A 25,578-nucleotide genomic window follows, 5' to 3' on the forward strand; every position below is an offset into this window, starting at 1 on the left:
GTTCAAACACTTTGAAACGCTCCATTGTTAACGTGCGGAGCTGTCTGAAAATGCGTGGTTAGTGAAAAATAAATAAATAAATAAAAATCCCTGAAATAAGGCCTTAAAACCCATACTGATTATTTGTTCATAAGACTTTTAAAAACTGGATACTGAAACATGTAATTTTTGCTTCAAAACAATTTTAAAATCATCCTGCTCACTCATGTAAATAAAACAATGAATTGATTTAAAAATATTTTGTTAGACATGTTTTGTCTCAGAAAGGCTGTATGCGAGGAGCCACGCAAGAAGACATGCAATCTCCCTGAGGGAAGAAGTGATCAAAAAGCAAGGTCGTCTTTCACTATTGTAAGTTAATGTTGTTAAAGGTACAATATGTACGTTTTCGCCACCAGAGGTCGCATTTTCAAAACAATAACAAAGACAAAGCTTGATAACGCTATGAAGGAGAGTTAAACGATGGGAGATGTCGTTTTCACCATCCAGAGATGTATGGAATTCATGAATCATGTTCACGAATTAGGGAATAAATTAGTTTTTGTATTAACTGTAGGCCTACGTTTGATCACACTATTTGATGTCATCGTAATTTTTGTCCAAAAGGTCCTGAGAGGAACTATTTTGTGTACCTAGTGCAAAATAGATTTATTAAAGGAAATGGGGGTGAAATAGTAAAATTCCAATAAAAATACACACCTGTGCCAAAATGTATGCAGCTGGCATTAACACAGGCAAAATGATTAAAAAAAAAACTACACTGAAAAAGACAAAAATGTCCATAAGGTTGCACAAGGGTTAATTTACGAGTCCACAAATAGCTTGGGTATGCAGAGCATTCACAGCCCCTGTTATAACCACGTGATTGTAATATTCTTATTCCAAAAATTGCAAAGTAGTTCAAATGATGTGTTGCACTCTTAGTGTTTTCTCACGGCACACAATAGTTTTGTGTCAGGTTCAGAGTAAAACTTAGAATAGAATAGAATAGAATCGGGCATTTATATAGCGCTTTCAGATGTACTACTGTACACCCAAAGCGCTTTACAATCATGTCAGGGGATCTCTCCTCAACCACCACCAGTGTGCAGCATCCACTTGGATGATGCGACGGCAGCCACAGTACAACGGCGCCAGTGCGCTCACCACACACCGGATATAGGTGGAGAGAGGAGAGAGAGTGATAGAGCCAATTCAATGTAAGGGGATTATTAGGAGGCCATGATTGGTAAGGGCCAATGGCAGTGGTGGACGAAGTACACATACCATGTACTTGAGTAAAAGTAAAGATACTCAAGGTAAAATATTACTCAAGTAAAAGTAGAAGTGCTGCCTTTAAACATTCACTTGAGTAAAAGTACAAAAGTATTTGCCTTCAAATGTACTTAAGTATCCAAGTACTATGATTTTTTTATGACTATAATGTCCTATTATAATTTCTGTCACAAGACTCTTGCTTAACTCAGTCTATGTGAAGACTCCAATGTCACTCTTGGCACATCAATCTATTAATAAAATGACATTAATTAGTCTATATATATATATATATATATATATATATATATATATATATATATATTATATTTATATATATATTTGAATTGAATACATTTTTTGTTTGTTTAATTTTGGATGGAAGGGCACTGTTCCCATAAGGTATAATACATTTACAGTATTTACTGTATATATTTTGGAAGACTATATATATATATATATATTTGTATATATATATATTTGTATATATATATATATATATATATATATATATATATATATATATACGTAGAATAAAATATATATAGGCTATATATATATATATATATATATATATAAATTCTAATTTATGGGAGTAGCCAATTTTCCTCCAAAATTAAACACCAAAACGTAATGTTTCGTAATGTAAAATGCTACTCCCCAGAAAAAAAATGCTATTATATGCATGTAATTTTAGTGTCAACGTAATAAGCAATGTTCATTATGCGTCAATATTTACCGATAATTGCTGCAATAATAGCTGCTGCTCTCTGAGTCTGCCCCGCTTAAAATCATTGGCAACGCGATTTGTTTGGAACTATTGAGAGCTACACGAATCACGTGACCGCGCGGCGGCGAGATCACAGCGGCTGCACACTGCACAGACCATTCGGTGAATGATATTAAAATACTGCGAGATCGATTAGACTAGAGTGTACTAGTGTAGACGGCTCTGTATGCTTTTCAATTACTCTCGCGATGTCATAAACTGATCGGTCTGTGCAGCTCCGGTTCAAGTCGAACAAGCCTAGTGTGTCGCAACCTTATAGCCTACTGTCTATGGTCGCAACTGTCATATTTAACGTCTCTGGTTCACGCAGATAGCGCCAAGGCAAGTTCAAAACAAAGCACGCACGTTAGGCTAGTGATTGGTGGCTCGTTTGACCAGTTAAGTTTTTATCCACTCATAAATAAAAAGGAACGACTGATTTTGAAAATGTAGTAGAGTAAAAAGTAAGATATTTGACTTTGAAATGTAGTGGAGTTAAAGTAAAAGTCTTCCAAAATTTAATTACTTCAGTAAAGTACAGATACGCAAAAAAACTACTTAAGTACAGTAACGAATTACATTTACTTCGTTACTGTCCACCACTGGCCAATGGTGTGTGGCCATGACACCGGGGTTACACCCCTACTCTTTACGAGAAATGCCATGGGATTTTTAATGACCACAGAGAGTCAGGACCTCGGTTTAACGTCTCATCCGAAGGACTAAGTAACTTAAGTAGTTAATAGCTGAAATTCTTTTCCTAATCTACTCCATGAAGGTGCACATATCTCATTCAAATGCACACATCACCCAAACACATGACATGACGCAATCCTTGACAAAGCACACGAGAGCCAATGAGCATTTAATATCACTGATGTAAAACTTTTGTCATGATGCATCTTGAGGCAGTACATTTTGAATCTGTAAAAGTGCTGGATTGACTGTTAAAATCGTTATTAAGGATGGAGATGAAGATAGTCGAATTTGGTTCCATTCCTCACCTAACACAATCATATGTATTCTTAAGATTTGGACCATGGATTGGAAAATGTTTGACTTTTATGATGATTTTTATGCTGCGTTTGTGGTGTATTTTTATTTTCCACAGCAAACAAAATAAAAATTACATGATGTAATGGTTACATGATTATTAAACTTACATTAATTTTACGATTTTATAGTCTAGTCATGTTCATAATTATGTAATATTTTGAAATGATCTGACATGAGATGACATACAGAACAGAATGAAATATTATAATTTCAAATTAATGAAATGAACGAACTGCATTTAATAAATATGAATGAAAACAATCTCATTGATCATAAATACAATAGAATCAACTGATTAATTACATTAATTAAAAATTCAGGGATTAAATAAGGATGCATAATAAACTTATGTAAAGCTCATACATAAATGAAAAACCTTTTAGATGCAGGTAATACATTAATGTTGTACGTTTTAGTGTCTTTACAAACGTGGTTGAACAACATTTTACCTAAAATACACTCAAATACATATGACATTACATTGACTTGGCTTTTTGTGATTGAATAACTTATATAAATATGTGATGTAAAAGTTTCAGGGTTGATTGTTAATCTGTTTGTTTGTACATGCTTTATACAAACATTATTTATGTTACAGAATTAACATCAAAATATGCAATGTTAATATATGTCCGTTTATTTTTGAATACAATCTATATGGAAACTTTTCCCATCAGATGTTGCTTTGTATTTTGTTCAGGCTTACACAAAATTATATAACATTTAGGTGCAAATATGCAGAAAAGTAAACCAAAGCTTGAAGCTAAAATGGCAAATATCTCCACAGCTACAGTAAATTTCCCAGGAGGACTGACATAAGATGGGATAAATGTGATCCATACAGCACAGAATATAAGCATACTGAATGTGATGAATTTAGCTTCATTAAAGTTATCAGGCAGTTTGCGAGCCAGAAAAGCCAGAATGAAGCACAAGACAGCCAGCAGGCCAATATAACCTAGAACAGCCCAAAAACCTATATTAGAACCCAGACTGCACTCAAGAACGATCTTTTCATGGTAATATTTAAAATTTTTGTAGGGAAATGGGGGTGATTTTGTTAGCCAAAGCACACAGATAAGCACTTGTATAAGTGTAAAGGCAAGAACACTGAGTCTTTGTTGAGGAGGCCCAAACCATTTCATGACATTATTTCCTGGAAGTGTAGCCTTGAAGGCCATTAACACAACTATTGTTTTCCCCAGAACACAGGATATACAGAGGACAAAAGTGATCCCAAATGCTGTGTGACGCAACATACAGGACCACTCAGTGGGCCGACCAATGAAAGTAAGTGAACAGAGGAAACAAAGAATCAATGAGAAGAGCAGCAGAAAGCTCAGCTCTGAGTTGTTGGCTTTTACTATGGGGGTGTCCTTCTTACTGTAAAAAATAATTGCCATAAGCACAGTTAATCCTACTCCAAACAATGAGAAAAATACTAGGACTATACCCATAACTTCACTGAATGACAGAAACTCTACAACCTTTAATACACATTTATTTTTCTGAGCATTAGACCAGTATTCCTCTGGACACTGCTTGCAGTTATTTGAATCTGAAAAGAAAGTAATGATACTTTCATAAAACAACATTTAAATTAACTCCTTTGCTAAGAAATTGCATCCAGAAACTTCAATCCAAGAGGGGAAACACAAAAAGGAATGGTTTACTTTATAATTGTGAAATGTGATAAAGATTACCTGTCTCATTACTGATTTCTCCTTCTGCACATGGAATACAGTCATAACAGCAGACAGGTCTTCCTTTCTGTGCAGCCTTCCTAGTGCCTGGAGGACAGCTCTCACTGCACACAGACCTTGGCTTCTACATAGAAAAATACATTACTCTTAGTAATTTATACTGAATGATGAACATTATAATTTCTATAATTTGCTATAACTACTCTACTGTTGCATATTTCAATCTTTAAATGGTGCAAAGAAATCGGAACAAAATCATTTGAAAGTGCTTTTACAAAAAAGAATCACCATTACCACCACAGTACTGTCCTTTTGTTTAATACTGGCTCTGCACTGCACTCTGCTGTTGCTTTTGACCATATAGGAACCAAATTTTGTGAATAAAACAGGTGCAGATTGTTTATTTTTAAATGTATTCTTCTTACCTTTATGTCATTTGTATAGGACAATACAAGTATTTTACCAATTTGTTCTTCCAGTTTCAAGAAACTCTTTAGGCCAAACATGTTATTAACCTTTACCTCTAGCTGTCCTCCAGCCCAGATTATGTTTTTAGTGTTAAGCACAAAGCGCTGATGAGGAGGAAGTGAGACATCATAGTATCCCACTGGTTTAAATTGGACTGATTCATTTGAGTCTTTCTGCCAGTTCACAACTTCATATTGCGCTACTGCGGCACCGGTGCTGTCAAACCACAAACGATCTCCCATCTTTACAGTGAAATTTACATTTTTCAGAGCCTCAACAACCTATTGAGAAAAAGGCATTTTAAGACATTTTCAAACAGAAATATGACTATCCTCTTACTTTTCATTACCCTGCCGCTTATGTTTTACTTATTTTACCTGGTGTGGTTGTATTGGTTCTTTCTCACAACCTGCTTGTTCTTTGCACTTGAGTAGACTGTGAAGTGAATGAGCCACAGCATAAACTGCTTTGTAGACATTGCTTGAATATCTTTGTTCAGGCACATCTTCATTGTAGTTTTTCAGCGCAAGTAGATCCTGATATTTGTTACAACTTAATGCATATTGAGAAAGATTCCCCTCAGTCTGTGAGCATGGAAAAGTTGTTTCCCAGAATGCTTTAATAACATAATCTGCTAAACCTCCAATATCTATTTTTCTTACTCCAAACCCAAGTGACCCTCCCAGCACACGAAAACTGTTTGGAATGATCAGACTCTTTGCAGTTATCCATCCTTCAACTCCAATCATTTGGAGGTCTGTAATGTTCTGAATACTTAGCTGCTCAAGTAGATTATACATTTCAGAACTGGTAAGAAATGCAACAATCACTTTTGCAGTGCCTTTTTTTATTGTGTCTACCACTTTTTGTAGATTTTCTGGCTCTGTTCGATAGAATTTCACAGAGTACTCCACACAAATTCCCTCCTCCTGGGCTGTATTCAAAAATATTGACATTCCATTGTTTCCATAGTCATTGTCACTGTTCACAGCTCCCACCCAAGACCAGCCAAAATGTTTTACTATGTAAGCTAGTGCTCTGCTCTGGTGGTAATCACTAGCAATAGTTCTGAAGAAGGAAGGGTATTCTTTCCTATTACTGAGACAATCACATGAGGCTGAAGGACTTATCTGAGGAAAAAAGCAAACAGTTAAAAAGGCATTAGTATGGTGATTATGTCCAGCTTCTGATGTTATTGCACCTTACCACTGGAATTTTAAAAGGTCCTGTGGTACTGGACAGAATCACAGTAGCAGAAGACTCTGTTTCTCCTATGATAGCATGTATAGGAGACTGTCCATTGCATCTGTTTTCTGTTGTAAATTCTAGACCATTCATCAATGCCATAGTTGCACTCATTGAAGACAGTCTTGAACCACAGGTATCATAAATTTGGTAGCCAATAGAAACATTTGGTAGCAAACTTTGACTTTGGTTAATCTCCTCAATGGCAAAGATCATGGTCTGAGCCATTCGAAAATCTCTTAGACTCACACTGTAAAAACATTAAACCAGTTTGTTAAACACAGACCAAAACACTTTATTTTTTAATCTTTTTAAATTGAACTTGTAGTTCACACCTGAAATACATTAACATTCCACATGTTATATTATATTATTGACATTACGTATTTGCTGTAAGGATTGTATAAAATAGTTTCCAAAGTAGCAAACCTTGAGCATGATGGAAGCAGAGGTTTTTGTGTAAACTCAAATGAAGGTAATGACTCTATACCGTGGACTGAAAAAAGTGCTCCAATAGTTATGTCTCCATCCTTGGATAACAGCGGGTACTTTGGGTCTCCCATCATTCGGCAAAGAGGCTTTTCTGCCTTTGCATGACATTGAAAGATAAGCAAGAGTGTGTAAAGGAAGACAGACATCGCAAAGATTGAGCTCAATTGTGGTCCCATGCAACTGACTTGATAAAATGTTTGCACTTTTATAGGCATAATTAAAATGGATGATTGATTGTTAATTTAGCCAATGAACTCATAGGGCAGAACATGTGTCAGGTCAAGCAAGGGTGCAATAGAGCCATGCTAATATGATAGAGTTCGATTTTTTCACAAGGTAGTAAATTCTAATATCCAAATATGAGTGTGTATGTTGTAGGTGGGTTTTCCAATATCAAATGTTATTTTCTTTCAGTTTATTTTTTACAATATATTACTTGTAGGCTATAAAGTGTTTGTAAAGGAAAGTGTACATTTGAGGTTTTCAAGGAAATGTTTTTACAACTTCTTACCATTCTTGTATGTTTTACAATACAATACAATACAAAAGACCGTAAAGTTATTTATATTTTTGGCACATTCAAGACCTCCTTTATCATGTGGATGAGTATCTTGAATCAATTCCGTTGTTTCTTTGAGAAAATAATGAGTTGTCTTAACAGTAACTTCCAAAAGCCCATGAGAAACCAAGGCAGAACACCATAACACAAGTTACCACTCTTTGGATTTGTTTTGGAACGCTCAAATTGAGTTCCCTTTCAGTCGGGTAACGTTCGACTTAGTTGATCATATACCGACTGTATGGGATAACGCCTAGTGAGCCCGATCACTCTGATTACTTTTAAAATCAAGCCAACAAGCTTTGGCAGGTGCGTAATCAACGCCCTACCTACCCTGCGGGTATAAACACGGAAGTGGATGCACCTACCAGTTGTCTTTCGCTTTCGGAGCTGATCGGTTCATTCTGATGGTCTCTGATCGAGCAACTATACAACGAGTGTGCCGGTGTTCTTCTGGAAGACTCTCCTGGTGTCGGTGTTTACAGCAGTTGCAGCGGTGGTCGCGAGCTACGGAAGCTCTCTTCAGCTGTTTCCACAGCATTTTCTTCTTAGTAAGAGTGTTTTGTTGACGCGTTTGAGGGTGGAAGTAGTGAGTGCTTCACTTTTTAGTGTTGCCGCGGTTGTTCCCCTGTGTGCTCTGGCACTGGTGACGGGTCCCATTTCTAAAGATCAAACACGGTTGTGATTTGTGTGTCTTTTTCAAGATGCCATTTCATCCGTGCGTTTCTGGGTGCAGTCGGTCTCTGTCGTCCTCTGACGGCCACGAGAGCTGCGTCACGTGCCTGGGCATTCAGCACACTGAAGCAGCTCATGGATGATTCATGTCCTCATTGCCGGGATATCATCATCTCGGTGCTAAGATCGAGACTCGCTTCCATTAAACGCGGAAGTGTAGTCCCCGTGCCTTTGCCCCGTTCTAGAGCGCCCCCCTGGGTTAACCTCCCAGGGGAAACCTGGAATGCCGCAGGGTATGGGTGATTTGAGAGTTACGGTGAGGGGTAATCCGTCCGGCGTGGCCCCGTGGATCCCTCCCGTTTCTCAGGCATCGCAGCCGGAGGAAGCTCAGCAGGAATGCGCTGGTCCCTCTGTGATGGACCGACTGGACATTTCTTTTGGGGCGACTCCGGGCGATGGGATGTCCATCGCAGCATCAGAGGGGGAGCTTGATTTGACGGAGGAAGACTCGGTGCCGTTGCCCTCCTCCAGGAGGGTGGCAACGCCGATGTTGGATCCTGAGATGACGGCTATGCTCAAGAAGGCCGCCGAGGCGGTCGGGCTCGTGTGGAATACTCCACCGCGTCCCAAACCGTCTCGGTTGGATGATTGGTTTCTTGGAGCGGGCCGGTCTGGTTCTCAGCCTGCCGCTCCGGTACCTTTCTTTCCTGAAGTGCATGAGGAGCCCACTAGGTCGTGGAAGGCACCTTTCTCTGCCAGAAACAGGCTTGGTAGCTCCTCCTCCCTCACTACCCTCGATAAGGGTTATGAGGCGATCCCCCCAGTGGAGCGGTCTGTTGCGATGCAACTGTGTCCAGCGACCGCTACGTCCTGGAAGGGAGACCCTTGTCTCCCCTCTAAGGCCTGTAAGTTCTCGTCTGCTTTGGCGGGTAGAGCTTACAAGGCCTGTGGGCAGGCCGCATCTTCGCTGCATGTCATGGCGTTGCTTCAGGTCCACCAGGCCCAGGCACTCATGGACATGCACGAGAGTAGTGCAGATCGTGAGCTCATGGGTGAGCTCCGCACTGCAACCGATTTGGCCCTCCGGGGTACAAAGGTTGCAGTTCGTGCGATCGGTCTGGCGATGTCGACCTTGGTGGTCCAGGAGCGCCATCTCTGGCTCAGCCTGGCGGATATGAGGGAAGCGGACAAGGTTAGGTTCCTGGACTCCCCCGTTTCCCAGGTTGGGTTATTCAGCGACGCGGTGGAGAACTTCGCCCAACAGTTCTCCACTGTACAGAAGCAGACGGAGGCCATCCGGCACATCCTTCCCCGACGGCCTGCTGCTGCCTCCACCCGGCCGTCGGGGTAGATCCTCCGCCTACCCGTCGCCGAGGGTGTCCCCCTGCGTCCGCCTCTTCTCCCGCTGAGCACGTGCGGCAGCCTTCACCCGGGGCTCAGCGTGGATCCAGACACAGGCGTAGCGCCCCGCCCACCTCAGGTGCTGCCAAGCCAGGTCGTAAGCACAAGCGCTAGTGAGGTGGGCCGCCCAGGGATGGGATTTTGTTCTTGGAGATGGTACCGGTTCACTCCCTCCCCTCGGTGGAGGACCGGGGGGAGTCTTTGTTTGTGTATGTCTGTTCTGCCGCTGGCTCCCCGTAAAAGCGGGTCCAGCGGTACCTATATTTTCAAAGAAAGAGCAAATTTCTTTATCTTTATGTAGTTGTGCAACCCAGGAGCCTGACACCAACAGCCATGTCTGTATCACCAGCCCTCATTATGGCGATTCGGTATCGGTTGGGCATCTCACGCTATTTTGAGATCCTCTGAAACAAGGGAAACGGGTAAGTGCACTTACATGTACACATGATTCAGTCTCGGGCTGCCTACGGGCCTTCCGAGTAGAGTCCCTGTTTACTGAAGTTGTGGTTGATGGTATCTGGAATTCTGTTGATTCACCGGTGTAGCGCCGTGAGGTGTTCCTGGCTGTTTCAGCTTTTTCCCTTATGCTAGAGACTCAGCTTCATTAGTTAGCAGTAATGCGTTCGAGGACCCGCTCATGCCTACTCACGCACTCTGCTGCTAACTAAGGAGGCAGACTTGGTCTTTGGCCGCCTACGGACTCTCTGAAGCTAGGTCTCTGTCTCCGAACCGTCGCCTCATTCTGAGTAGGTCTGGTACGCTGAGCCTTTTGGGGTGGTCAGTTGTAGCGCTGAAAAGTGTTCCTGATCGTCTCGATTCGTTCGTGTATTTTTGACTCGGCTAAGGCGATTCAGTTCGTCTGGCACCCGTTCGGTCCGGTGCTGCCTGTGTCACTATGTGTGCAGGTAGTACCGCGACGAGCGTGGTCATCGCTTCCCACTGGTGAGGGTTGCGATGAGGCCATTCCTCCAGCCAATATGGAAACGGGTCTTTATGGGATCCGTTTCTATTATACTTGGGTTACAATGAGTTCATTGGGATCTGTGTTTACTGTTCGGGCCTTTTTTGGAAGATAAAAAGCCCCCGTTCAGTTTTCACACTGCAGGTAAAACTGTGGTCCTTCAGTGGTTGCAACGAAGGACCTGCTGGATCAGTACTTTGGGCTCCACTCTTCCACGAGACATGTGTCATCCCGTGCCTGGCGTCTGGAGTGGAGGTCTCGGTACGGGTCCTTACCCTACGAGTGCTGCATAGCCAGTGGGGTTCGCAGGCCAACTGAGAGGGGTTCCTTTCCTAAACAGAGAGGAACCTTTCTTAGTCTGGAGGTGAACTCGGTTTACATGTTCCTCAGGGGACATGTCCGGTCAGTGCTGGGGTGAGAAAGGGTCCCACTGATTAATTTCAGAGGCTCCCGGGACATGTGTGAGACGCAGCCATCCTGGATGGTTTCCTCCATGTGTTGACCACTTCAACATTGACTTTATGACCAGATTCGCTAGTGGCCTTGGCAGAATAGCACACTCACGTGGTGTGCTACCAAACCCTTAGCCGTGTACAGGTCTTGGTTTTCGAGTCAGTGACTCTAGACCAGATCTGGGGACATGAGCGCAGGGGCCACATATAACGGGCATGTAGTCAGTTAAGCTGGGTGTGTCAGACTACATTGGCGTCTTTTCACCTAGAGTTTCAGCGAGGATAATTCAAGGGCTTCCTCGCTGGTCCAAACTCGCCTGCCACTACCTCCGATGGGGCTGAAACTGGGTACGCTTCTCCACAGTAGAACTCTGGCCTGCTCAATCATGCCGCCTCAGGGCCTCATGATAGCAAATGCCATAAGAGAGTGGAAACCCCATCCCCCTAGGTGTCAGTAGGGAGGATTATCGGGGCTGCACTGGGTCATCCGTGCTGCTTTGGGTATTCCCCTATCTTTTTGCTACTCACTGGGGATAGTGGTTGTATCGGAACGAACTGACGCCAGGGTTCACGCTAAGGGCATTCCCCGGTGAGCTTTCTTGCACTTCAGCGTGCTATGTCAGAATGGAACAGTCTTCAGTTGCCCCGTTCCGGCCCATCTAGACTTATTCCTCGAGAGCCTTCTGACTTCCTCTGAGTCACTCAGAGATGGGCATCGATGGCACCCGCACTGAGCCCTAAACGGCAGCTTGGTTGTGGTGGTTCAGTATCTACCTCTGAAAGAGCTATGGATACTAATACTTCTGTGTGAGCCCCCTCCATACTGGAGGCCTGCTTGTGATGCGAAGTAGAACCGGTTCGTTGGCGTTCTTAGAAATAAGAACCCTTGAGATGTTCGGTCATTTTGTCACTTCCCTCCTGCACTAGAATTGTGGGGTGCGGCTTCCGCTCCACCTTTCTGAGTGACGATGTTCTCATGGGCACGTCACGGTGCGGCTTCTGAGGGGGGTACAATTTGATCGTCTGGTTCCTGAGCAATGCAATGGGTCACCCTTCTTACATAGCTCTTACCTTCTCGGAGACTTCTCCAGTGACATGCACTCGGAGCGGTCCCCTGAGTAGTCAGGTAGCGAGTTAAAAACCTGTTTTAAGTAACAGTTCTCCTATTGTGTTTTACTCCTCAGAAGGTGGGAACTTGCATCATTTCAGTTGACGAAGTGTGCCTGGATTCGGGCCAGGGCTATTCCTGCAGGGGACCCTGGCCTGGATATATGCCAAGGCTCCTATCTCTCCTGTAATGGGAATAGATAGTGAGCCTGCGAGCGCTGCCTCGGAGGTGGCAGACCCAGCCCTGACTTTTCTCTGCTTCTCTCGCTCTGCGGTGGTAGAACAGAACGCAAAGTCTTGGTACCGGACTAACTACTTGTCTGTTTGGGGACCAGCAGAAAGGAGGGCGGTTCCCTGTGTGATGGTTGGCCCACGTGGGAATGTGTGGCCATCATCTTGGTGGAAGTCCAAGGTGCACCGTGTCCACTTGAGTTAAGAGTTCCTCCATCTGGAGCGTGTGCTCTTTCCTAAGCGTCGACATGGGTGCCTCGCTGAACAGATATTGTGTTAGGGGTTGGGCGACATTACACTAATGTGTACTGAACTCACGGCTTAGTAGGCTCCTTCATTGATGTCAGCCTCACTTAGCCTGAGTTTAGTGTCGGCTTGCTACGCCATTCCCCTCCTTTTTTTTTTTCTTTTTTTTTTTAATTTTTTTTTAAAATTTATTTATTTGCACAAATTAAAAGAAAATACAACACCAAGGACACACTGATGCATATACAGTGCCGGAGAAGGCAAAAAGCCAGTATGGCTTATCTAAGCCTCCACCAAAGAAAGATAAAAAATATCCAAAGAATGCAAACACAATATAATACAACTCATACAAACATTAATAAAAAAAAAAAAAAAAAAATATGTCATGATAATACTGGTGATAAAACAACAAGCATTTCTCAGTAAAATGAAAATACAATGAAAAATATAGAATCACCCAAATACACAAACTAGTTCATCAACAGACCTCTTAAAACTCTTTTAAAGCTCTCTATTGAGGTGCATTGTCTCGCCACATGAGAAAATCTATTCCATATCTGTGTACCTCTAAATCTTATTGAAAATTGGCCTCTACATGTGGTAAAGTTTGGAGGATGGAGATCCATAACCTGCCTGGTATTATGGGCATGAACAGCTGAGTTAGCTTTAAAATATAACGTGAACTGACCAGGAATCTTTCCTTCCAATGAAAATAATTTATACAAGAAAACACATATTTGGAAGGTGTTAAAGTCAAAAATTTAAAAAATCTCCAGTTTCTTAAATAATATAGCTGAGGATGTGTGGGAACCTGAACGAGCTGCTATCCTGACAAACCATTTCTGGAGAATTAAAATTTTATGTAGCTTTGTAGGAAATGTGCTCCCCCACACCATAAATTGGATAAATACGGATAAATTAAACTGTAATATAGGGTACGGAGACATTTTGGAGTAACAAGATGGCTAATCCTCCTTATTATACCAATTGAATTGTTAATTTTGCCACAAACATAGTCTATGTGTCCTCTCCAACTCAAACCTTCATCAATAATAACTCCTAAAAATGTTGTTGTTGTTAACTGAAGCATCTCAGCAGGCCCAATTCTAATTTGCGCTAGTTCTTTGTTGTATGTTTTTTTGCCACTGAAAATAACAAAATTACATTTCTTAATATTTAAAGATAATTTATTTAACGTGAACCAAGCAGTGTAAGCAACTAAGCCAACATTTGCATTGCTCATTAACATACTAAAATGTGAAAGTGAAAGAACAAGGGTTGTATCATCCGCAAACATGATGGGGGAAAGCACATCCGAAACACTAAACATATCATTTATATAAATGAGGAACAACAGTGGTCCAAGAATAGACCCCTGTGGGACCCCACATTTTAGTTTAGCTTTATTGGAAAAATAACCCTTAAAAGAAACAAACTGTGCTCTATTTGAAACATAACTTGATAACCATTTATAGGTGATATCTTGGTCTATAATTAGTAAAACAACAAGGATCACCAGCTTTAAACAAAGGGAAAGGTTTTAACTGATCAATGATATCACTTCCCAGCCAACATGTATATGTGGGCCCCACATGGTTTATGCATGGGCTACGTGGGTACCAAGTGGGGATGGTCCCAAAATGGGCATCTTATCTGGGGCCCACTTGGGTCAGCTAAGTAGGTCCCACATGGGCAAAAACAGATGGGCTCCCTATATGGGTCCTAGTTGGGTCACTTATGGGAAATGAAAACATGGGCTCAAAATGGGCAACACAAATGGGGCCCATTTGGGTTTATCAAATGGTTTAGACATTGGCAAACCCATTCAATCCCATATAGGCTGCCTACACGGGCCCAAGGTAGTACCCACATAGGTAATCTATGTATGGGTTATGAATGGGAAAAACATATGGGGCCCACTTTGATAAACCATATGAGTCAGACATAGGCAAACACAATCAGTCCCATATAGGGTGCCTACATGGGCCCAAGGTAGTACCCACATAGGTAATCTATGTATGGGTTATGAATGCGAAAAACATATGGGGCCCACTTTGATAAACCTTATGCGTCAGACATGGGCAAACACAATCTGTCCCATATAGGCTGTCTACATGAGCCCAAGGTAGTACCCACATAGGTAATCTCTCTATGGGCTATGAATGGGAAAAACATATGGGGCCCACTTGACCAAACCACATGGGTCAGACATGGGCAAACACAATCAGTCCCATATAGGCTGCCTACATGGGCCCAAGGTAGTACCCACATAGGTAATCTCTCTATGAGCTATGAATGGGAAAAACATATGGGGCCCACTAGACCAAACCATATGGGTCATACATGGGCAAACACAATCAGTCCCATATAGGCTGCCAACATGAGCCCAAGGTAGTACACACATAGGTAATCTCTATATGGGTTATGAATTGGAAAAACATATGGGGCCCACTTGACCAAACCACATGGGTCAGACATGGGCAAACACAATCAGTCCCATATAGGCTGCCTACATGGGCCCAAGGTAGTACCCACATAGGTAATCTCTCTATGAGCTATGAATGGGAAAAACATATGGGGCCCACTTTGATAAACCATATGGGTCATACATGGGCAAACACAATCAGTCCCATATAGGCTGCCAACATGAGCCCAAGGTAGTACCCACATAGGTAATCTATGTATGGGTTATGAATTGGAAAAACATATGGGGCCCACTTGACCAAACCACATGGGTCAGACATGGGCAAACACAATCAGTCCCATATAGACTGCCTACATGGGCCCAAGGTAGTACCCACATAGGTAATCTCTCTATGGGCTTTTAATGGGAAATACATATGGGGCCCACTTTGATAAACCATATGGGTCATACATGGGCAAACGCAATCAGTCCCATATAGGCTGCCTACATGGGCCCAAGGTAGAACCCACATAGGTAATCTCTCTATGAGCTATGAATGGGAAAAAACATATGGGGCCCACTTTGATAAACCATATGGGTCATACATGGGCAAACACAATCAGTCCCATATAGGCTGCCTACATGGGCCCAAGGTAGTACCCACATAGGTAATCTCTCTATGAGCTATGAATGGGAAAAACATATGGTACCCACTTTGAGAAACCATATGGGTCTTACATGGGCAAACACAATCTGTCCCATATAGGCTGCCTACATGGGCCCAAGGTAGTACCCACATAGGTAATTTCTCTATGGACTATGAATGGGAAAAACATATGGGACCCACTTTGAGAAACCATATGGGTCTTACATGGGCAAACACAATCTGTCCCATATAGGCTGCCTACATGAGCCCAAGGTAGTTCCCACAAAGGTAATCTCTATATGGGCTAAGAATGGGAAAAACATATGGGGCCCACTTTGATAAACCTTATGGGTCAGACATGGGCAAACACAATCAGTCCCATATAGGCTTCCTAAATGAGCCCAAGGTAGTACCCACATAGGTAATCTCTATATGGACTATGAATGGGAAAACCATATGGGGATCTCTTTGATAAACCATATGGGTCATACATGGGCAAACACAATCAGTCTCATATAGGCTGCCTAAATGATCCCAAGGTAGTACCCACATAGGTAATCTGTAATTGGGTAATGAATGGGAAAACACATGGGGCCCACTTTGCCAAACCATATGAGCAAATGCAATCAGTCCCATATAGGCTGCCTACATGGGCCCAAGGTAGTACCCAAATAAGTAATCTCTATATGGGCTATGAATGGGGAAAAAACATATGGGGCCCACTTTGATAAACCATATGGGTCACACATGGTCAAACACAATCAGTCCCATATAGGCTGCCTACATGGGCCCAAGGTAGTACCCACATAGGTAATCTCTCTATGAGCTATGAATGGGAAAAACGTATGAGGCCCAATTTGATAAACCTTATGGGTCAGACATGGGCAAACACAATCTGTCCCATATAGGCTGCCTACATGGGCCCAAGGTAGTACCCACATAGGTAATCTCTCTATGAGCTATGAATGGGAAAAACGTATGAGGCCCAATTTGATAAACCTTATGGGTCAGACATGGGCAAACACAATCAGTCTCATATAGGCTGCCTACATGGGCCCAAGGTAGTACCCACATAGGTAATCTCTCTATGAGCTATGAATGGGAAAAACGTATGAGGCCCAATTTGATAAACCTTATGGGTCAGACATGGGCAAACACAATCTGTCCCATATAGGCTGCCTACATGAGCCCAAGGAAGTTACCCGCAAAGGTAATCTCTAAATGGGTTATGAATGGGAAAAACACATGAGGCCCGCTGGACCAAACCATATGGGTCAGACATGGGCAAACACAATCAGTCCCATAGAGGCTACCTACATGGGCTCAGGGTAGTACCCGCAAATGCAAGGCAAGTTTATTTATGTAGCACATTTCATATGTTCTCGTGAAAATCTGTACCAGACTAGTATTCTGCACTGTCTGTCACCAAAGTTTTTCCTCAAGAGAGTCAATCCCTCTCAAGCTCCACCACAGAAAGGTGAGCACAGGACCATCGGGGTTTCCCCCACTGCTAAAATAACCTTCATAAAACACCGGTTATCAATCAGTGCCATTTGAGTTCAGTTTAGAATCAAAAGGTAGAATACAGTAGTTTAGAATCAAAATGAGAACGCTGAGATAAAATACAGTGTAATCAGTCTGATGAACATTGGCACAGTGCTCATTCAGTAAATGCACAGAGTCTGGCTTTGAATGTGACTACTTTAAGAGCACATTTGATCTCTTCTGCGGCTGGCATAGTAGCTAAAAGCGGACTCACCCTCCTTAAAGTAAACCCTTGGTATTTCTAGTTGATGTGATCCTATGATCTGAGCGATCTTTTGGGTTAATATTCAGTGAGCATATCTTCATGGTCTTTTTGGGAAGGCCAGTGAGGAGTCCATTACAATAATCCACCCTGCAATAATCCAAAGCATGCACAAGTTTCTCTAAGTCTTGTCTGGAAACAAAGCATCTAATTCTTGCAATATTTTTCAGATGATAGTATGCTGATTTAGTTATTGTTTTGACATGACTACTGAAGCTAAGGTCTGACTTCAGAATCACACCAAGATTCCTGACTTGATTTTTAGTTGTTAGACCCCTAGCGTCAAGGTATGCGTTCACCTTGAGAACTTCATCTTTGTTTCCAAACCCAATGACTTCAGTTTTGTCTTTGTTTAGCTGAAGAAAGTTTTCACACATCCAACTGTTGACTTTATCAATACATTGACACAGTGAGTCAATGGGGCTGAAATCCTTAGGCGATAGGTCTAAGTAGATCTGTGTGTCATCTGCATAGCTGTGGTAAGCAATTTGTTTCTTTCTCATTATTTGGCTCATTGGGAGCATATACAGGTTGAACAGGAGTGGCACAAGGATTGAGCCTTGAGGGACTCTGCATGTCATGGATGTTCACTCAGACTGGTCTCCTATACTCACATAATAACCTCTCCCATCTAGTATAGCCTGAACCATTTTAGGACTACGAAAGCCCAATCCAGTTTTCCAGCCTGTCAAGAAGTATGTTGTGATCACTAAATGGGTTACAATTTAGAGATCACAAAGGTGTCCAAAGGTAATCTCTAAACGGGTTACGAATGGGAAAACATATGGGTTTGGAAACACTTTGATAAACCTTATGGGTCAGACATGGGCAAACATAATTAGTCCGATATAGGTTGCCTACAAGGGCCCAAAGTAGTACCCGCAAAGGTAATCTCTAAATGAGTTACGAATGGGAAAACATATGGGGCCCACTTTGATAAAACTTATGGGTCAGACATGGGCAAACACACTTAGTCTCATACAGGCTGCCTACATGGGCCCAATGTAGTACTCACATAGGTAATCTCTATATTGGTTATGAATGGGAAAAACATATAGGGCCCACTTTGATAAACCATATGGGTCAGACATTGACAAACACAATCAGTCCCATATGGCTGCCTACATGGGCCCAAGGTAGTACCCACATAGGTAAACTCTCTATGGACAATGAATGGGGAAATAAATACTGGAGCCTACTTTGATAAACCATATGGGTCAGATCAGTCCCATATAGGTTGCCTACATGGGCCCAATGTAGTACCCACATCAAAATGGGTTACGAACGGGAAAACATATGGGGCCCACTTTGATAAACCTTATGGGTCAGACATGGGCAAACACAATTAGTCCAATATAGGCTGCCTACATGGGCCCAAGGTAGTTCCCACATATGTAATCTCTATATGGGTTATGACTTGGGAAATACATGCAAGTATTGTTGTGCATATAATGATTGTGCATAACAAATGGACTTATTACACTGGTGGAAGGTACCACACTTCAATTCACTAAGCTCCTTAGAGCGACACATTCTTTTACAAATATGTGTAGAAGCAGTTTCAATGCCTAGGTGCTTGATTCATACAACTGTGGCCATGGAAGTGATTGAAACACCCAAATTCAATAATTTGGAGGGGTGTCCCAACACTGTAAAAAAATTCTAACCTCTCCAAGTCAAAATTTTCTAGTGACTGGTCACATCAATATTTTTAAATTGGCCCAAGTGCAATTCTTGTTGCAACAGTCTGTTAACATTGGCTCAATGAGAAATAATATGTCAGACTAATTGAAAAATTTAGATGTTATCAGTCACTAGAAATTTTTGACTTGGGGATGTATTTTTTTTTACAGTGAATAGTTTTGGCAATATAGTTTATGTGGGTACAGTAGGCCATGGCTCTTCAAATCCAGTCCTGGAGTGTTGGTGTTCAGCAGACATTAGTTCTAATCATTAACATATTCAAACTGTCAACTTTTAGTGGTCAGACTTTGTGAGTTACTGCAAAATGCTTTTCTCCATATATATTCAAATCAATACAAATGGTTCAAAATATATATAGAAAATGGTCACTGTACAATATGAAGAATGGGTAATTATCTATCAAAATAATGGAATTATAATGACTTAGAGATGGATAAAATAAATCAAACCCCTAACAGCAGCCATATGCCCTTCTATTCAATGAGATACTCCAAGGTTTTCTGGTCTGTCACATAAAAAAGTGCAATGTCTAGCATATTGTGTTTTGTGTTCAGTTTTCTTTTGAGGGCAACAGGCTATACTTTTCTTTACAGATGGGCAGGCACATAACTGACCCTCAGAATTTTTTTTAAAAATAATGTCAATTGTTGTTTTAACGTTGACACAATGTAACATTTGATAGGCCTATAACAAAACAGTTAAACATATATATATATATATATATATATATATATATATATATATATATATATATTTTTTTTTTTTTTTTTTGCAAAATATGTATGTTGAATCAATGTCATGTCTTCAATATATACATATTTGAATCATTATTTATAATGATTTTTTTTTTTTTTTTAGCATTGTATGATATTTTAATTAAAACACCACTTCAAAATATAATCATATTATTACCAATATTATTAATAATAATGGATATAATTTCAATCTCTGTAGTACGGAGAAGAGTAGCAGAAACCTTTTTGCTTTGTGTGATTTTGTTTGGAGTGTCTAAAATAGCTAGAAACCCTCACAGCTTCGTTAAATATTTTTTAGCATTTTTATGCAAAATTTATCGAATATAAAGTGTTATAAATGTATGTAGTTATTAAAAAAAAAAGAAATAAAAAAAACTGCAGGATTTACGATGACGGTTAAAACGCGTCATCACAGTCTTTGAAAAGGGTCTGTGTTCTGTGGCATTCAATACAAATTAAATCATAAATTAGAACATTTAAAAAGTTTATAATTCTGCTTTTTGATAAAGGCAGATTATTGTACATTTTGTGAAATGTGTCCCGCATGGTGTGTAAAAAAAAAAAAAAAAAAAAAAAAACGTATTGCGTATTGCCAAACGTATTATTGCGCCATTTTGCGATCTGTTGGCGGTCTAGGAGTGAGCTGCAGGAACTGCTACAACTGCGGTGAGTACATCTTTGATTATATGATGATGTTGTAAATGTGTTTTAATTAACTAATTCCATAACAGAATAAAACATTTCATAGAGAAGTTTCTTTAGCTGTAAGAGGGGGAAGTAGGCTATAGTGTGTAGAATATTTTTTATATCATTCTTTTAAACTTTTTGAGATTAAATTCCATGCATCTAGCTGTGTGGAGAATAGCAAATTAAAATAAATAATTTCAGAATAAGTATTAGAGAAGCCCATTTACACATTTCAGTGTCTTTGTCACTTTGTTTCCAAAGCGACAGAGTCTGGAGCTCGATGCGCCGTAAACCCGCGCATTTTTTAAACACTTTTGAGGCGAGCTCGCATGTCCGTTAAACAGAAGAGGAAACAATCCAAATATAAAGCTGTAGCGTCTGTCCAAGGCGAACTTTGTTCAGTTTGACAGTTTGTCAAAAATCCCAGTCACGGTGGATAAATGATTAGCCTACCTATTAATATAATATTTCACGTTATCCCTATTATTTTTAGACATTATTAGACAGATTATTTATTGATATTATAAATATATTTCTATATCGGTTGGTTTAAAGATTATACATGTTTTATTATTAGAATGTTATTAATATTCTAAATAATGTTTAAATATGTATGATCATAGGCTAATCCTGTCATATATGCAATATATTGTATTAAGAAGTTTAAAAAAGAGTTAATTTATAGTTAAAAGTGGGACACTTAATTATATTTAGTCCTGATTAAATTAAATCAATTAAAGATTCAAAATTCACCCCATCCAGAATTGTTTAGAAAGTGATAATAAGTTCCAAACAGAATGACTAAGACACAGACATATCCTGATAGAGTTCTAAATCAATTTATTGTTGAGCTGTCAAGTTGTAATGTGTTGCAATGATCAGTTAGCATCTTATTTTATTTATTATTCTTTTTTCTTTTTGACTGGCATGAATAGTTTACCCTTATTTTGCCACACTGAAGGTGGCAACCCTTAAAGGAGTCATAATGTAGAAATTTCACTTTTCCACGAGAATCAATGTATGTTATGATTGCATAATGATTGTACACTGGCCGGGAAGCCGATATTTAAAAGTGAAGCGTTTGTTTACCTCAGGGTTTGTAAAATAGGCCACGTGCACGCGCACGAAAAAACGAGATTTTGATTTCTTCCCCCTCTTGACGTCAAGACGGGGGAGGATATACCAAATATGGACACCGCAAACCTATGCCGCGGGAAGCCCGCCCCTCTCCCCCTCAGATTCAGTTTAGTCGACTCGAGAAAGATGGAGAAACCGAGTGTAGCCTACACTTGAGATGCTCTGTGGGTGACTGCCACAAACAACATGCAAATGTGTTTTATCTACCAAAAACGGACGAAACTATCAGGGAACAGTGGAGGAAATTCATTTTTAATGACGCTGTCCCAACAACTCTTTCAAGTGGCGTATCGTTAGGTGTGTGTGCTAAACATTTTACACCGGAATCATTTACAAATTTGGGGCAATATCAGGCGAACTTGGCCTCGAAGCTCCGTTTGGGAAAAGGTGCCATCCCAACCATCAGGGACTTGCCAGAAATTGAAAAGGTAAGACTGTGTTTTTATTGCTCTACTGTGGTTAACAAATAGCAGCTAACAGCTAATGCGGCTATTGTATGTAACGTTACCTTCGAGGTAAACACGGGGAATGGACTCTACGAATGCTAGCCACATCTTTCCACTTTGTTTTACACTAGCAGCTACAGTAGTGACGGTACAGGAGTCCATGCTCAGTGGCTAAAACTGTTTAAATGCAAGTATAACATCACGTTGCATGTCTAAAGAAGAAACATATTGAATGTCTAAATAACCACAACGTGAAACAAGGCAAAAACACCACATGATAGTAAAAATCTCAAAACCACTGTAAGCTGATAAAAAAAAAAACTACATCTCCGTTAATGTAATCTACATTAAATAAAAGGTAACGTTAAATTTATGTGGGAGAAAATAGCAACACACGTTTTTGCTCGAACTGATGTTAATGTATGTCTCAGTCAAAATGATTGTCTTTACCATTCAGAGACATCTTGATGTAGACGTGCATCCAACAACTCTACATCTTCCCTTTCCAGCTCTGGTTCAGAGTCCGGCTCAAACATGTACGGTTGAATCCCATATGTCGCGGCCGGGTCGGGTTCTGACAACTTGCGCCATGTCAGTTTGTAATGATGCTGAAGTTACCTGCGGTGTCAACCCCCCTCCTTCCTGCAACCAATCAACGCGCCCCTCATTTGCATTATTATAATGACCGTCCACGACAGCCAAAACATCGCATCAGATCTCGCGAGACAATAATGCCTTTAGAAATAAGGGTCTGAGGGGCTCTGTGTTGATTTTTTTTCCACTTTTCTTTTTTAGAAGTGCCTGAAAGACTATAATAGAGCATTGGGTACCAAAGTTAAAACAACATTATGACTCCTTTAACTCTAATCAAACATTATAATAACCTAAACAGCCTTTTCTACTACAAGCATCATCATATGTTTGATTTATTGTTATTATTATTTATTTTTTTCAGATACTGAATAGCTGGCAGGTGTTCTTCTACCATGTAAGTAATTTGAATTTATTATTTTTATATATATATGCAAATATAGTTTCACTAAGGATATATTTTGTATTTATTAGAAATTGTTAAATATGGGCAATGTTTTTTTTTTTTACAACGCTTTATTTATTTTTCATCTTCTCTCAACTTATTGCTAATATAACTAATCTTATCACGATTATTGTGGTCAAAATTGTAATCATGATTATTTAACACGATTATAGGTAAGGTGGGTGATTATAGTCTTATTTCATGAGTAATTTTAAATGTTAGTTAAAATACAACATTACAAAAAAAAGTAAACAGTCACCAATACAATAAGAACAAAGAAACAAAACCAACAAAAATACAACAAAACATAAATTCAAATTTATGGTGTGTTCACACTTGGCGTCTTTTTTTAAGCTTTCAGTGTCTTTTTTTTTTACATTATAATTCTATGAAGTAAACCTTGTAGCTCAGAGCGTCTTAGCGAGACCTGTCGTTTCCACAACAACAAGGAAAAAGGGTGAAGGTGCTGGTAGATGGACTTATTGTTTAACTGTCATAGCAAAAGGAGTTATATTGAGCACAAAACTGATTGGATGGATCCTTATGTAAAAATAAGCGTATCATCTACTACTTGTCTTTAACAAAACTATCTGCTAACGTTAGCTAACATTAACATTCGCTCAGCAAAAGTTATCAATACCGTTACCAGCTGATAACTAAATGTTACCTCTATTTACCGGAACTTGGTGGGCATAAGCTACGGTTAGCAGCTGTTATAGCGACAAAAGATACCCGTGGCTGCAATTTTTCTCTTTTTTTCTAAAAAAGCACCCCCTGCCAACTTTTAGTTGTCAAAAAAGGCATCAAGTGTGAACACACTCTAAATAAATAGTCAAATGTAAAATAACTCTTCTGTATTCGGTTATCTCGGGACACATGCACAGGAGGCTGCCTAGGGAACAGTATCTCTTTCTTGGCTTAATACGCTTTAAATAACACTAGCCGCGTTTCCACTGTCGGGCCAGGGCTTTAAACGGGCCGTGCCGGGCTAATAGCCTCGGGCCAATAGCACCGGGCATGCGTTTCCACTGTCGGGCCAGAAGCTCCACAGCGCTTCACTAAAACACGCCCGTAACACGCCTCTCTGGGACAACGTCACACTAAACCATCATTTCACCAACAAATGGAAGTTTTATCAGAAAACTAATCAGAAATCACTGGAAACAGCGTTGAAAACAAACACGATAAAAGCGGCCGTTTGCTAGCTTTTTTTTTGTTTGTTTGTTTAGCAGCTACTTGAATATTTAAAACCCAAGCATCGATGTTTTACCACAGGTTTACAATAAAAAGTGATACATTGATCATAATGAATTAATTTATGTAAAAATTGCACATTAGTCACTCAGAAATAAATTACCGTTAGGTCTATTTCACAAAAGAAAGAGGACACACTTACTTTTTCAGTCGCGTCTGTTTCTTTATCTGGTAACTTAGTTACAGGACATAATCCATCACATTTAGAAAAAATTATAATTTCTACAAATATATGCCATACGACCTGAGGAGCTTTAGCACTCTCTCGACTCCCATACAGATATTTTCAGTCAGAGAAACAGAGGAAGCTTCCGAACATTTTTTTTTTGATAGTCCGGTTTAAAGAGACGAGACGTAGGCTATGACAGATAAAATAAAAACATGACTGTGATAGCCTTTTAGATTGGTCTGATTTCTTCAAGCGTTCGCTATGTTTTTTTTTTTTTTTACTATGCGTATCTTCAAGCGTTTACTATGTTTACTATGGTAACGGCTAGCGCGCATAGTCTTTTGCATCACAAACAGAAGGCATTCAAACATGAACGCGATTTAAATTATTTTATTTTAAAGTCTTAAATGCTGACAGAATCATCCGGCGCTGCCGTCTCCCAATGGTAAACTCCTCCTCTGTTGGTAACCACTCCTCTAGCCCGAGCTGGCCCGCTTTGGCCTAAGGTATTCGACCGGCCAGAAATCCTGGCCGTTGGCCCCGAGTAAGCCCCGATCAAGCCCCGGAAGTGACAGTGGAAACGCGACTGGCCCTGGCACGCACTAGCACGGCCCGGCCCTGGCCCGACAGTGGAAACGCGGCTACTGATTAGTATCAAACACGTCCCGCAGTTTAGCAACAATAGACTGCATTCTACAACTGTCACAATCCCTGTACTCCCTTGTGTTTGGTAGGATTTTTATGTTGAAGTTTATTCTTAGTTCCCCATTGTTTCTGTGTTCACTTTCTGTGCTTGGTTCCTCTATTGCCTTATGCCTTGCTTGGTATAAGGCAATAACATAGAAGTTACCCTTATTAGTTCCCATGACATCAATCACCAACACCTGTTCCACGTCAAACTGTGTTAACCAGTC

At 40.5% G+C, this 25,578-nt stretch overlaps 1 protein-coding gene across 1 annotated transcript; it reads right to left on the reverse strand.

The window, feature by feature from the left end:
- Nucleotides 1-3,732: 3,732 nt before the first annotated feature.
- LOC311291100 (extracellular calcium-sensing receptor-like) lies at nt 3,733-7,133 on the reverse strand (the record flags this gene model as incomplete). Its single annotated transcript, XM_084409971.1, has 6 exons — nt 3,733-4,637; nt 4,783-4,906; nt 5,304-5,531; nt 5,628-6,380; nt 6,457-6,745; nt 6,925-7,133. The coding sequence occupies 6 exons, from the start codon at nt 7,131-7,133 to the stop codon at nt 3,733-3,735; spliced, it is 2,508 nt and encodes an 835-aa protein (XP_084266097.1).
- Nucleotides 7,134-25,578: the final 18,445 nt, after the last annotated feature.

This window comes from Rutilus rutilus (assembly GCF_951802725.1).
Source record: "Rutilus rutilus genome assembly, chromosome: 5".
In the NCBI taxonomy this organism is placed as follows: Eukaryota; Metazoa; Chordata; class Actinopteri; order Cypriniformes; family Leuciscidae; genus Rutilus; species Rutilus rutilus.